A 14114-nucleotide genomic window follows, 5' to 3' on the forward strand; every position below is an offset into this window, starting at 1 on the left:
GGCTCCTGAGTTTCACGGGCCACGGGGTGATCCCGGGCCTCTAGAATCTGGCAGCTGAATCTGCTCGCACAAGCTGTCCTGTGGGGATGCTCTTCCCCCTATGTGTCCAGCCCGGGGCCCTACTGGCTTGGCCCGGCCTCCTGGGTGAGAGGGTGAACCCCAGCTCCCTGGAGCAGACACTCAGAGCCCTGTTGACCGGACTCACGGGACTGGGGCAGCGGCTGGACATGTGTGGCCAGCCTCGTGGTATTTGGCCCCGTCTGCAGTTCCAGTTCCAGCTGAGAAAGAGCCTCTCTCTGTAATTTTCTCCTGGTTATGTAAGGATCCCCGCTGTCATTTGACAGAAATGTAGATGGTATGTTCTTTCTCTGTTTTCTCCCTGCTTCCTCTCCTCTCTCTCTGTCTCTGTCTGTCTGTCTCTCTCTGTCCCTCTCCCTCTCTGCCTCTCCTTCCCTCCTGCTCCCACTCCTTCCTGAGAGAGGATAGACAGAGTGTGAGAGAGGGAGACTCAGAGGGAGAGGGAGGGAGAGGGAGGGAGGGAGAGGGAAGAGGGAGAGGGAAGAGGGAGAGGAAAGAGGGAGAGGGAAGAGGGAGAGGGAAGAGGGAGAGGAAAGAGGGAGAGGGAAGAGGGAAAGAGGGAGAGGAAAGAGGGAGAGGGGGAGAGGGAGAGGAAAGAGGGAGGGGGGAGAGGGAGAGGGAGAGAGGGAGAGGGAGAGAGGGAGAGGGAGGGAGCGAGAAGGAGGGAGGGAGAGGAGACCGAGAGAGGGAGAGGGAGGGAAGTCTCTTCCTCCCTCCCTCTCCCTCTCTCCTCCTTCTCTCCCTCTCTCCCTCACCCTCTCTCCCTCTCCCTCCCTCCATCACCCTCCCTCCTTCTCCCTCTCCCTCTCTCCATCACCCTCCCTCTTCCCTCTCCCTCCCTCCCTCTCTCCCCCCTCTCCCTCTTCCTCGTCTCTGCCTCTCCCTCTGTCTCTCCCTCTCTGGGAGGGAGTGAGGAGATGGAGAGATGGAGGGAGAGGGAGAGTTGGAGGGAGAGGGAGAGAGGGAGGGAGGGAGGGATAGAGGGAGGGAGGGAGAGACGTCTCTCCCTCCCTCCCTCTATCCCTCTCCCTCTCCTTCTCCCACCTCCCTCTCCCTCTCCCTCTCCCACTCTCTCTCTCCCTCTCCCTCCACCTCCTTCCCTCTCTGGAGAGGGAAGGAGGTGGAGGGAGAGGGAGAGAGAGGGAGGGAGAGGGAGAGAGGGAGAGGGAGAGAGGGAGAGGGAGAGGGAGAGAGGGACAGGGAAAGTGGGACAGGGAAAGTGGGAGGGAGAGAGGGAGAGAGGGAGAGAGAGAGAGGGAGAGGGGAAGGGGGAGAGGGAAGCAGGGACAGGGAAAGAGGGACAGGGAGAGAGGGAGGGAGAGAGAGAGAGGAAGGGACAGAGAGAGGCAGAGGGAGAGATGGAGGGAGAGGGAGAGTGAGAGGCAGGGAGGGAGAGGGAGGGAGGAAGAGAGGGAGAAGGGCTGAGGAGGGGGGCTCCCTCCCCCTCCCATGCTCTCCCCACTGCTTTCTCTTTTTTCTGCTTCAACAGACACCAGGCACCTTTTAGATCAGCCCTGAAGTCAACGTTGATGCTTGGACAGCCTGACCTCCCAGCTGACTTCCAGCCCTGGACCACAGCTGGGAGATGAAGTCTACGGGGCCCTGGGCGGCGGGCTGCACAGGCCCCTTCTCTGACGCCCAATCTCTCCTCGTTTATGAGGCAGCCGCCAGCTCCCCTCCCTGCCTTCCCAAGATTTTGGGCCTTTTTAATATGTGTCCATAATGCCATGAGCTACTATTTAACTTTTCTATGAGGACCCATTTCCCGAAATGCAGTGGTTTTTGGCCTTGCCTGCACTAGAGAACCCCCAGGGAAGGGAGAGAAGTCTCTCCCTCCCTCTCGCTCCCTCTCCCTCCGTATCTCCTTCTGGCTCTCTCCCTCTCCCTCTGGGGTGACGCCCGATGAGCTCAGATTCGCAGATGTTCCCCCCATCCCCTCTCTGTGCCTTGCGTGGGGTCTGGGCCTTCTCATTGTGGCCCGGGTACAGCCTTGACATTCAGACATCGGTTCCTGCAAGGACACTTGCGTTTGGTCCATACCGCGTGTGGCTGCAGACTGTGCTTCTCCCGTTTAGCATCTTCAGTAGATGGGGCCTGTGTACGAGCCCTTCATCTTCCCCGCAGACACCACTGGTGCTTGCCGGGCCTCGCGGGTGATGCGGGGGGCACGGGGAACAGTCCTGTGTTCCCACCTTCTTGGGCTGCAGACAGGCCACGTTGGTCCTGTGGTGACTGGGGGCTCCCAGGAGAACCCCACCGCAGAACCGGAGAGGTTGCCCCAGAGAAGGTGGCGTACGCCTGGGGCTGGGCCTCACCAGTGAGCCACGGGCCACCTGCAGCAACAGGCATCTCGCCGTCCAGGGGCTGGGTGTTCGGGCGCCGTGGGGATGAGCTGCTGTCTGCACGGCAGCCGAGTTTGTATTGTTGAGCCCGGGGAGGCCCCTGGGTGGCTCCTGGAGAGCCTGGCCGCATTTCTTCCTGCCCTTGGCCTTAGAGCCCATCACGGTTCACGCCGTTTCTGGTTCCAAAAGGACCTGTGTTAATAAAGACCACGTGTTAGGACAGCACCAAAGTGTCTAGAAATCCGGGCCAGGAGGAGGAGGGAGGGGGATTGGCTGTGCCCGCCAGTGGCCTGAGAGCCCTGCCCGCCCGCAGAGACCTGGCCCGGGGCCCCACGGGGAGGGCATGGCCCATGGTCCCCAGCGCCGGCCGTCTCTGGGTTCCAGGAGAACTGCACGATCCTCGGGGAGCTGGTGAGGCTGCAGGCCCAGAAGTCCTGCCTGCTGGGGTTCAGCACGCGTGCCGACTCCGTGCTGGAGATGAACATGGCCAAGACCAGCCAGGTGGTGGCCACTTTCCTAGGTAACCCCGCCTCCACCTGAGTCCCAGTGGGGAGGGCGTCAGGCGGACCTTAACTGGATGTGGTGCTGCCTGAGAACCCACTGTGTCAGCCCTTGGGGGTCACCTTCCCGGACCCTTCATTCTGCCTCGAGGGGCGCAGGGTGGGGGGCGGATGGGGGGCCACCACAGGGACGTAGCCGAGCCTCTCCGCTCTGCCGGCAGATGAGCTGGCCCAGAAGCTGAAGCCCCTCGGAGAGCAGGAGCGGCCGTGATCCTGGAGCTAAGGAAGGCCGAGTGCCAGAGGCGGGGCCTGCACTTTGACGGGCCCATCAACACCTGGGACCCGCGCTACTACATGAACCAGGGGGAGGAGACACGCTACCACGAGGACCAGTACCTGCTCAATGAGTCCTTCCCCATGCAGGTGGTCACGCGCGGGCTGCTGGGCTGACCTTCGACCTGGAGGAGGGCACCAACGTGTGTCACGAAGACATGAGGCTCTACACGGTCCGGGACGCAGCCTCAGGCAAGGTCATCCATCGGCAAGTTCTACCTGGACCTCTACCCTCGGTGCGTGCGTGCGGGAACCTGTCGGCCGTGGGCCGGAGCTCCTCTGCGGAAGCTGGGCCTCACCCCACGTCCCTCCCCAGGGAAGGGAAGTCCGGGCACGCGGCCTGCTTCGGCCTGCAGCCGGGCTGCCTGCAGCAGGATGGGAGCCGCCAGATCGCCATCGTGGCCATGGTGGCCAACTTCACCAAGCCCACGCCCGACACGCCCTCCCTGCTGCAGCACGATGAGCTGGAGACCTACTTCCACGAGTTCTGGCAAGCGATGCACCAGCTCCGCTCCCAGGCGGGTGCGGGCGCGGGGCTGCGGGCAGGGGCCGGGGAGGGCCTGGGAGCGCGTGGTCCTCAGGCAGGCCCTCGCCACGGGATTCTTCCGCTGATGTCACCCCGCACGTGGCGACGCCCTCGGTGTCATCTTCCATCGTCAAAGCCTACACACTGGATGCGTAAACAACAGAAATGGATGTCCTCGAGACTCTGGAGGCTGGAAGCCCCAGATCAAGGAGTCAGGACTGGTTCCCTGCATGTTAAGTACATGTACTCAAGAGTTGCCTTTAAAAAAGACAAAAGAAAAGAAAGGCACGTTGCATGCAAGTCTGGTGACAGGCGGCGATGAGAACCAGAGGGAAGGCTCTGGGGCCGGGAGCGCTGCGCTCTGTGAGGCCCTGGGGCTGCTGCCAGTCTCCGTGGAGGCTCAGCAAGTCCCAGTGACTTCCCCACGGTGGGAGGGGGCCCCCAGCTCAGCGTCTGGGCCCAGGACCCACTGCTCGTTCAGTCTTCCTGCGGTCAGCCCTTCGTCCTGAGAGCGATGCTCTCACAGGCTGCACCGGAGCGCGTGGGGACACTTTACTGAGCTGTGCAGCCATCACTACTGCCCTGTTTTGGAACATTTCCATCACTCCAAAAATGTCCCTCACGTCCTTAGTTATCATTCCCTCCCTTCCCCAGCCCCTGACAACCAGGAACCCACTCTCTGACTCTGTGGATCTACCTGTTCTGGACGTTTCCCCTCAGTAGGGTCACACCCTGTGTGTCCTTCTGTGTCTGACTTCTCTCGCTGAGCATCGTGTTCTCAGGGTCCATGCACGTGGCAGCGAGTGTCAGGGCTTCACCCCTTTGCGTGGCTGAGGGCCGGAAAAAAGAAAAAAGAAAAGAAAGGCACGTTGCCTGCGAGTCTGGTGACAGCCGGTGATGAGAACCAGAGGGAAGGCTCTGGGGCCGGGGGCACCGCACCCTGTGAGGCCTTGGCGCTGCTGCCAGTCTCGGTGGGGCACGGGCAGCACTGTCCCCCAGGGGCTGCGGGACAAGCTCATCAAGTCCCGGCAGGCCAAGCCAGGTTCGGCCGGGCCGAGGGAAGGGAAGGGGGCGCCTGGACCGCCTGGCTGGAAAGCGCGGCCTGGACACAGTGCGATCCCCCCATCTCCTTCCTCCCGCCCCCCAGGCCTCTTCAACCTGCGCCAGATCGTCCTGGCTGAGGTGGACCAGGCCCTGCACACGCAGACGCCCGCGGACCCGGCGAAGGAGAATGCCCGCCTCTGCCAGGAGATCCTCGGGGTCCCAGCCACGCCAGGTAGCCAAGCGCGCGCCGGGCCCACCTTAGCGGTCGGTTGGCGGCTATTGCCCAGGTCAAGAGGATCGTCTGGTGGTGTGTGAAAGGGGACCGACTGACAGGCTCTGGCCGAGGCCCGGTGACCTCTGGCCTCTTCCTGCCTCGGTTCCTTGGCTGGTCCCTCCAGCTGTGGCCCGCGGAGTCCGAGGGTGGGGTGGGCGTATCTGCACGTGCTTTCTGGAGAGCCTGGAAGAGGCAGGAGAGGGCTTCATAGCCCGGACGGAACGCGTCGACGAGGTTTGCCCGTGCGTGTTGGTGCGGACACGCGGTTCACTCCCTCGTGAGCGCTTTAACCCGCACTCTCCCTGTGCTGGAGGGCAAGCCCTGACTCATCCCTCGGAGCCTCGGCAGCTGACCTTGTAAGAGGCTTAGGGGTGAACCCTCGTGAGCTTCAGTAGAAAGCCGGTAAAGATTGATTTGTGTCCCTCCACTGAGTTGCCCGCAAGCTCCCCGTTTTCTAGAAGTGTTGGGCCAATACTCCCTCTAGTGGCAGGGGACTCAGACAGGGCTGTTTGAGGCCCTCCGATCTGGGGAAGGGGCACGGAGCGGACAAGGGGCCGGGCAGGAGCCTTTCCGCGTGTGTCCCAGGGACCCACCTGCCTGCGACCTTCGGCCGCCTGGCAGGAAGATACAATGCCCAGTCCTATGGCTACCTGTGCAGCGAGGTGTACTCCGCGGACACGTTCCACACACGCTTCAAGCAGGAGGGCGTCCTGAGTGGCAAGGTGAGAGGCCGTCCTGCCGCGCAGACCAACACGGAGGTCCTTGGCCTGGGCCTAGATGCTTGTGCCGCCCGCCTGGGCCTGCCAGGCTCTGAGGGCCCTGCCCTGGACCTCCTGCTCCCCTGTCCTTTGTTCAGTCACAGCAGAGGTGGCCACACCCACACCCTCAGTGAAGGCGGAGCTCCACCCTCCTGCAGCCCCGCCCCCTCTCGGCAGGTTGCCATGGACTACAGAAGCTGCATTCTGAGGCCAGGCGGCTCCAAGGATGCCAAGGGCATGGTGAAGCTCTTCCTGGTTTGTGACCCCACGCAGGATGCCTTCCTCCTGAGCAAAGGGCTGCAGGTTGAGGGCTGCAAGCCGCCGGCCTGCTGAAGGCACGGGGTTCTGCCCACCTAGGCGGGCCCGGTGCCTTAGCGCCCCGCTGGGGCGGGGGAGGGGCAGCGTGTCCTCCCAGCCCCTGAGTCCCTGGCGGGCCGGCCTCGGCCAAAAGTCTCCACCTGGACGTGACTGGAGAGCCTGGCGTCAAGGCTCCCCCTTGTTGCACTAATGCAATCCCTTCCTGGGGAGCTTTCCTGCTAACAAAACGGTTCTTTGAAAACGCAGCCATTAATAAAAAGACTCCACTCCTGGTCTCTGCCTGCGGTCCCTTCCACCACAGGAGCGGCATGGGGGCCGTCACACTGGGGGGAGTTCTGACCTTGGTCGGGGATCAGCCCTGCGGCCGTTGCAGGCTGCTCTCTGCTGGTGTAGCGTCTGGGTCACTGGGAGATGGCTGAGCTGTGGGGTGAGTTCAGACGGGGATGGCTCCCCCCACCCCGGCCGGGCCGGCTCTCCAGTGAGGGGGTGTCAGGTTCCTGCCGGCCTCTCGCCTGCCCGGCACTGTTTGGCATGTCGGGGGCTGTGATTGGCTGCAGCTGGTTCTGGCGGTGGGCACAGCTGCGGGAAGCCCGGCTGTGGCTGTCCCTGTCGCCATGTCCTGTCCTCCTGCTCACGGCCGGCCGGCTGGCTCCCTCCGTTCATCGGCAGCTGGTGAAGTCTGGACCACAGCAAGGGGCCGCCTTCCTGGGTCCTAGCAATTCTTCCCAAAGGCCTTAGGGATGTGTTTTGGTGGCAGTAGGAATTCAGAGAGGGTGCTGCCCCACTGGAGCACTAGGGTGGGTCTGGACCGTCCCGTGTGTCCTTCCCTGGCCTTTGAGCTCCTCGGGAGCCCTGCCTCCGGCCCTTCGCCCCCACAAAGGACGCCAGGCAGCGGAGCGAGGGCGCGGGCAGCGCCCCGACCTTCTCCCCGGGGCCCAGGCGGGCAGGCTGTGCCACGTTCTGTCCTTCCCTCAGCCTGCCCGCCCGTTCTCACCCGCCCTGGGCCAGTCGGCTGTGGACCAGGCTGTGGTGTCTGCCCTTCTGCAGACCCGGCTCAGCTCCCTGCACCCACTTCTGTGCCTTCTGTGTTCTGGGCTGGTCGCAGGCCCAGAGCCGGTGGGCAGGCACCCCGTGGCCGGGAGGGCTGTTCCTGCGAATTCCCTGGGGCTCGAAAAGGAGCACAGCCGGCCTTCCATCCGGCACTTCTCCATGGACATGGAAGGGGCGTGTCAGGGCCTAGGGGCTGCTCCTCTTCCCGCGCACCGAGCCCCCCGATGGTCCCCGTGCAAAATCCAGGTGTGGCGTTGGCACCCCAGCCGTGCGCCGGGCAGTCTGTGGCGGGCGCCACAGGCCCCGGGCTGGTGGGCCACAGGGTTCCCGAGTGGCAGGTCACGACTGAGAGGGTGAGGCCTTTCCCCGGGTCCAGGGCCCAGACTGACGCCGGCTGGAGGCCCCTCCGCTCACCGCCCGCACCCCCCAGCCCCTGCCCTCACGTGAGCCCCCAGGGCTGAGCTCAGGTGTTGCATGCCCAGGCTCTCCGGCAGCCCAGCCCGTTCCCACTCCTCCATGGTCACTGAAGGACTTGGAAGCAGGTTGCCCCACAGAGACTGCTGTTCCCCGAGCCCTGGGCAGGGGGCGGGGAGGACGGGCACAGGGCCCTGCAGGGGTGTGGGCGCCGGGGCAGCAGCCGGAGCAGCTCCACACAGTAAGTAAGAGCATCTCACCTAAACCAGTGTGTTTCTCCAGCCGCCCCGGGACCTGGGCTCAGGTCCTGGGGCAGGAAGGGGCAGCAGTGCAGCTGTTAGCTGTCACTGGGGGTCGACTGTGGCCCGGTGCCACCTCTTAGATCCTCCCCCGTCCCCTTCCAGGGTTGCGACCAGACCCCTGCCAATCGGGTTCTCACTCCTCCCCGTCCCCTACGCCTGCTCCATGAAGGTGGAAGGAACACATTTTTTAAAAGGTTAGAGCTCGGGCTTCCCTGGTGGCGCAGTGGTTAAGAATCCGCCTCCCAATTCAGGGGACAAGGGTTCAAGCCCTGGTTTGGGAAGTTCTCACACGCTGCGGAGTAACAAAGCCCGTGCGCCACAACTACTGAGCCTGCAATCTAGAGCCCGCGAGCCACAACTACAGGTGCCCGCGTGCCTAGAGCCCGTGCTCCGCAACAAGAGAAGCCACCGCAATGAGAAGCCCACGCACCGCAACCAAGAGTAGCCCCTGCTCGCCGCAACTGGAGAAAGCACGCACGCAGCAAGGAAGAGCCAACGCAGCCAAAAATAAATAAAATAAATGAATAAAATAAATAAATAAAATTTAAAAAATCATATTAAAAACCTATTAATGAGATTTTAAAAAATAGTCAGTTAGTTACTTAGTTAATTATGCCGGGTCTTAGTTGCCACAGGCCGGCTCCTTAGTTGTGGTAATCAGATATTTTATATTCTTTTTTGTTCCTGAACAAAGGCCTCAGAATCCAGTACCTATTTGATAACGCTCACAGCATAGCTCAGCACGGAATAGCCACATTGTTTTTCTTTGGCTGCTATGTACCAAACAGCCTTTTGTACTGTTTTACCAAATGCATGTATTTAATACCTGTTTTACAAAACATAGTGAGATCTCAAAACTTTAAATTGACTAAAGTAAGATTCTCTCTGTAGTACTACTTATTTGACCAACAAACACTACCTGATGACACCGGTGTGGTGCACTGAGCATTACTCTAGCATATCGGGATAAACCCTGTTGCGACAAGTGTTCATCCTCCAAGTCCCCAAGGCCTCTCACACACTGCCAGCGAAACTGCTTCCTGCTTGGGAAAGAGTGCCCCAGTTCGTTTCTTCAGAAGCTTGAAGGCTATGGAAGCCCTCCAAAAAGTTAGAGGGCAAAGAACAACTCTAAAACTGGCACATTTGTTTAAAAAAAACACTTGTCAATATTACAAGAGCCAGCTTGCTTTCCCTTGTGACACGTTTTCTTAGGAGGCAAGGGATGGGACCATGTGACTTGGACAAGCTGTTTCCCTCTGTCTCAGTGTCCCACCTGTGAGTGGGTAGTCTGACTCAACTTCGTTACAGACATCTGAATAAGGATCATGAACAGTGGCATCTAATTTCCAAAATAAAAACAGGAGAATGAGTATGTCTTTCACAACAGGACGTCAAGTCTACCTCAATGATATTGCTAGCCTTGAGTCCAGTGCTTCTCGCTCAGTGCAATTGTGCCCCCAGGGGACATCTGGGAAAGTCTGAAGGTGATTTTGGTTGTCACAACTGGGAGGAGAGAGAGGGAATGTTACGGGCATCTAGTGAGTAGAGGTCGGGACCTTGCTAAACACTCTACGATGCACAGGACTCACACCTACAGCAAAGGTTTATCTGGCCCCAAAAGTCAATGCCTTGGTTGAGAAACCCTGCCTTAGAGCAAACCACGGATACTCATCTTTAGCAGGTAACAGGGCATTTACTACACACCTGTAAACCTACAGACTTCCCGACTTACACAGTTAATCCTGTGGCAGGAATGAAATAGATAGCGTGTGACCATCTAGTAGTATCTAGGTTTGCGCCTCAAGTCACATGGGACAGTGCTAGAGACTGACCTTTTCTATATTGGAGGCCTTTGGCAAGCCACCAGTTTTCTAACCTAAAAAGTCTAAGCAGCATTATTACAATACACATAATAACACGACAACTCTGCTTTTATAGAGAGATTAGATGTGGGAAAGGAGCTTATCTGACATCAGAAGGAAATGCTTTAAACGCATCACATCTGCTGGTTTGACTGTCAAATCTTGACAGCTGGAGAGGTAGGAAGGTAGACAGGAGAGAACACACCAAAGTTACCGGCCTGCTGAGTCCTCGGGTCTAACCATAATACACTTCGTACTGCCCTGGGTCCAGGGATATGTTCTAACACCCACTCAGTCACTTACGGTCCATAGACAGACCAAATATAAATTCACAATTACCAGCAAGTCTACCAAAAGAAGGCAGAGTTAAGAAACTGAAACGCGAGCCCTACCTGCTCTTTTTCTTCTTCATCGACAGAATCACCTGATTTTGCTTCTTCAGGGTCTTCCTCAGGTTTCTGTTTGGCAGGGCTGTCACACACAGTAAGGCCAACTGGTAGCTCAGCCAGACCCTAGACTTCCAGTGGGCACAAAACAGCTTATATTCCTCCCTACCAAGAATACCCTCTGTTTGGAAAGATTCAGGGCATGGACACCCTCTTCCCTCCAAGGAGAAGCCCTTTTTGCCAGGACATTAAAACAAGCTTCGAGCTTAATGTTTCTTTGGATGACAGGTTTAGAATACCACCGTTTTGCAGACCCTAAGAAATAATGGATCTAGACTTTGATCAACGGCTGCTAGAATCACCGAAGAGACATTACATGCCTCTGATGGACAGCCCCATACCGTCAATGAAGTCGCACAAAATAAAGCTGGAATCTGATCAGGACTCTAGACCTAACTACCAGTTGACAGAAAACTGGAGACAAGGGAACACATTCACCACCAAAACGATGCAGTCAGCCAGACCTAGAAGCTATTAGACAAAAGACCTATTTTCTTTACATAAATGGCAAGAAAATAAGGAATCTATCACTTGAAAGGCTTAAGGAACAAATCAACCAAACTCTGTTACACAAGGGGAGGTATGAACACTGCTATATATTTGTTAGTAAGGAACTGTTACACTTTATAAGGCATGTTTTGTCTTCTTCAAAAGACTGTTTGCTAGATGTTAGCAATTATAGCAAAATATGAATAAAAAACTTGTCAGAGAAGGAGACCTTGTCATCTAGAAATATCGTATTTGTGGATAAGATGACATGTCCGACTTGTTTCAAAGTAATCCAACTGGGGGGACATGGGTATGTATGGAGTTGTAATCCATTTGGAATAATTTTCACTTGGAGCATATGGGGGTATAGACGAAACAACAGCCAGGAGCTGTTAACTGTTGATACTGGGTGATAGGTACACAGGGGTTCATTTTACTATCCTTGGTATTTTGTGTATGTACATTTGCAGTTTCCCATGCTAAGAGTAAAAATGGATGAGGTCTTCAGAAATGCTGTTCCATGAATGTCTAAAAACAGAATATCAAAAGGAAAACCTAAGCAATGTGGAAGTCAGAATTACTAAGTTACATCCTACTAATTCTATATGTGTTTTACCAAAAACAGTTGGCCCCTAAAATCGGGGCTGTCCATTCATTATATACTGACCCCCTTGTGAAATGAGATGTGATGGTGGTCTGCCTGGTAGTTTGCCTTGTAATCCTGGGGCTCCATGAGACTTCAGCTGCTTACAGAAAAGAAACAAAAAAGCCACTATGAATAAAGAGTTCACAGCCAAGGTACAGTTCTTCAGCATTAGCAAGCTGGTGCACAGACCAGGTTCTGAGGATTAAGTATCCTTCTCTTCTTATTCTAAGCAACCACCGTCTTCATAAAGTCATCAAATTAGCACCTGCCAGTTTGCTAGGCCATTTTAACACAAGCTCTTGTATGAAGGGCCCAACCCTGAGACGGACAAGGAAACAGAGCCTCTGCTTATTTCGTCAAACGATGAAGTGGCCAAGCACCTGACCTGAGCTCGAGTCCCAGGCTCTTATTTTTAAAAATTCCAGAGGAGTTACTCTGACTACAAGCGGGGAAGGGGTCTAAGAAGAAATGTTTAGCTTCAACAGGCATGTCACTTACAAGTCATAAATATCAGCAGCTCCTGTTTTCTTATACCTCATCAATTCAACCACATTTGGGGATCTAATGCTCTATAACTTGGTCGAAGACAAAAATTTAAAGTATATATCTAAGCTAGTTAGAAGTATACACAAGAGGGAATTCCACGGCGGTCCAGTGGTTAAGACTCAGCACTCTCACTGCCGAGGGCCCGGGTTCGATCCCTGGTTGGAGAACTAAGATCGTACAAGCCGAGCAACACAGCCACCCCCCACCCCCACCCCCCAAAAAATAAAAATAAAAAAAGATACACAAAAAACAAGTACTGCCGGTGGAGGGGTTGTGTGTGGGGGGAACAGACAGACCCTATGGCACCAAGTCTGTCCTCCCCTTAGGCGGTACCAGACTCCAACGAGCTCAAACGAGTCAAGTGCTCTTACATTTTGTTTCTCCATCGGACTTGCTTCTCCTGGGCATGCAAAGTTTGGAAACAGGTTTGGGGGACTTCTTTTTCTCTGCTATTTCCACTCTGCGCTCCTCACCACTTGTCTGCCTCCCGTTTTCTAGACATCCATTCACTTCCCGACTGAAAGCATGAGCTCCGTTCTCCAAGGACAAATCTGTATTTAAAAGGGATTTGACTTTAGCCAGGTAGCCCTCCTACAGCAGGAAAGGATAATTTAAGTAGCAGTGAATGTAAACAAGTGGCCATGAGAGAATAAGGAAACACATGCGCTTCCTTTATAACTATCAGGTAACAGGGAGAGGTGGGATGATCCTGCCTCCCTGGTCACAGACAAGTTACATGGGAGGAAACGTTTTCTAGCCGCCGGGATGCTGACGACTTAACCTCCGATAATTCTTCTTTATGTCATTTGGTTTCCAAGTCACATAACTGATTCTTTATTTCTGTCTGCAGAAATTCAGGCAAGAGATTCCATTTCTCCTTCACACATTCCTAAGGGAAGGATATAGGTTTAGAAGTCTCCACATTCCCAAGCTATGAACCAATGGACTAATACACAAATAGTTACACTGCCTGGTCACATAACAATGACTGAATGGCAGGCAATGCTGAGTCGGCCAAAAAGGAAACTAAATATTCACAAGACATGTTCCTGCTGTTTTCGTTAAGATCATATCACACCATCTCCAGAGTGGTGAAAAATGGAAAGATTAAAGGTGAAACAGACACCTAATAGCATACTCGAACAAACCTGATTTTGAAAAACAGTGTGACCAGGACAAATTATAATCCAGACTCGATGGTACGGAACCCAGACTGGGAAACTCGATGAGTTACCAAAAGCTAACCAATAATAGCCTATTAGTCCAGCACGTTAGACAAAAACATCCACGTTATCCTCAACTTCAGGGAAAAGAGAGCCAATTCCACTTAAATTTGTTTTTAGGAACTACATAGTGTCTGTCAAATGGTCACATTTGACCACACATTTTGTTCAGGTGGAGATTACCTTACCTTTTCTGTTAAACTCTCTCTTTCCAAATCTGAGCCTAGGGGAAGAAAAGGGAAGATACAAACGCTTGTTCAGCAACATTGTCTATCTGTAAGAATACCACAGTTTAAAGAACTTTGGAAAGAAGTTTAACATGAATGTTAGAAAAAAATACAATGGCCCTTCCCTCCCCCAGTGTCTAGAATGCCCTAAGGTAATGCCTACACGTTAAGAAGTTATTTTCAATATGAATGAGGTCCCCCTTTTGGGGGGTGGTTTTCTGTTGGTGGTAAGAGATGGTATAGGAGCTCTAGAACAACATTTTTTCTTTTTTTTTTTTTTTAACGTTATTTTAAAGACACTGGGAAAGGGGAAGCAGGTCACACAGTTGGGTTCCTTCCCAAGCTAATTGACCTATAGGTGGTCTTCCTCCAGTTGGACCTGACAAGATTTCATAGAAGGGCATACAGCGGTTAGAAAGAGTGGACCAGGGTGACAGGATGCTGTGGGGAACAGCCAGCTAACATTCCCAAAGGCCAGGATGGGGTGGTGGCAGCATTCGGAGAAGGAATATATGAAAGTGGAGGAGTCAAGGCATCTGGGGCAGCAGGGGGTGCCCACACCCAAGCAAGAGAGATGAAGCTAGAAAAGTTGGCTGGCGCCTCACCCAAGAGCTCATCCTTGCAAATGTTTGTACCCAGTCATTCAGAAGTGCAGAACTGTCACGAGTTTAGCTGGAAAATCATGGCCTGATTTGGTTCTTGAAGATTAGTATCTTGCCTCTCTGGGGAGGAAGGC

General features: G+C 55.2%; 1 protein-coding gene across 1 annotated transcript; it reads left to right on the forward strand.

Annotated features, from left to right (window-relative positions):
- Window positions 1-2165: 2165 nt before the first annotated feature.
- Window positions 2166-6188, forward strand: LOC132369764 (thimet oligopeptidase-like). Its single transcript, XM_059929446.1, is given in 11 exon segments — window positions 2166-2370; window positions 2782-2940; window positions 3142-3183; window positions 3186-3359; window positions 3362-3450; window positions 3452-3489; window positions 3570-3990; window positions 4746-4821; window positions 4927-5055; window positions 5683-5819; window positions 6033-6188. Coding segments are annotated over 11 exon segments (1626 nt in total).
- Window positions 6189-14114: the final 7926 nt, after the last annotated feature.

This window comes from Balaenoptera ricei, chromosome 8 (genome assembly GCF_028023285.1).
Source record: "Balaenoptera ricei isolate mBalRic1 chromosome 8, mBalRic1.hap2, whole genome shotgun sequence".
Classification (NCBI taxonomy): domain Eukaryota; kingdom Metazoa; phylum Chordata; class Mammalia; order Artiodactyla; family Balaenopteridae; genus Balaenoptera; species Balaenoptera ricei.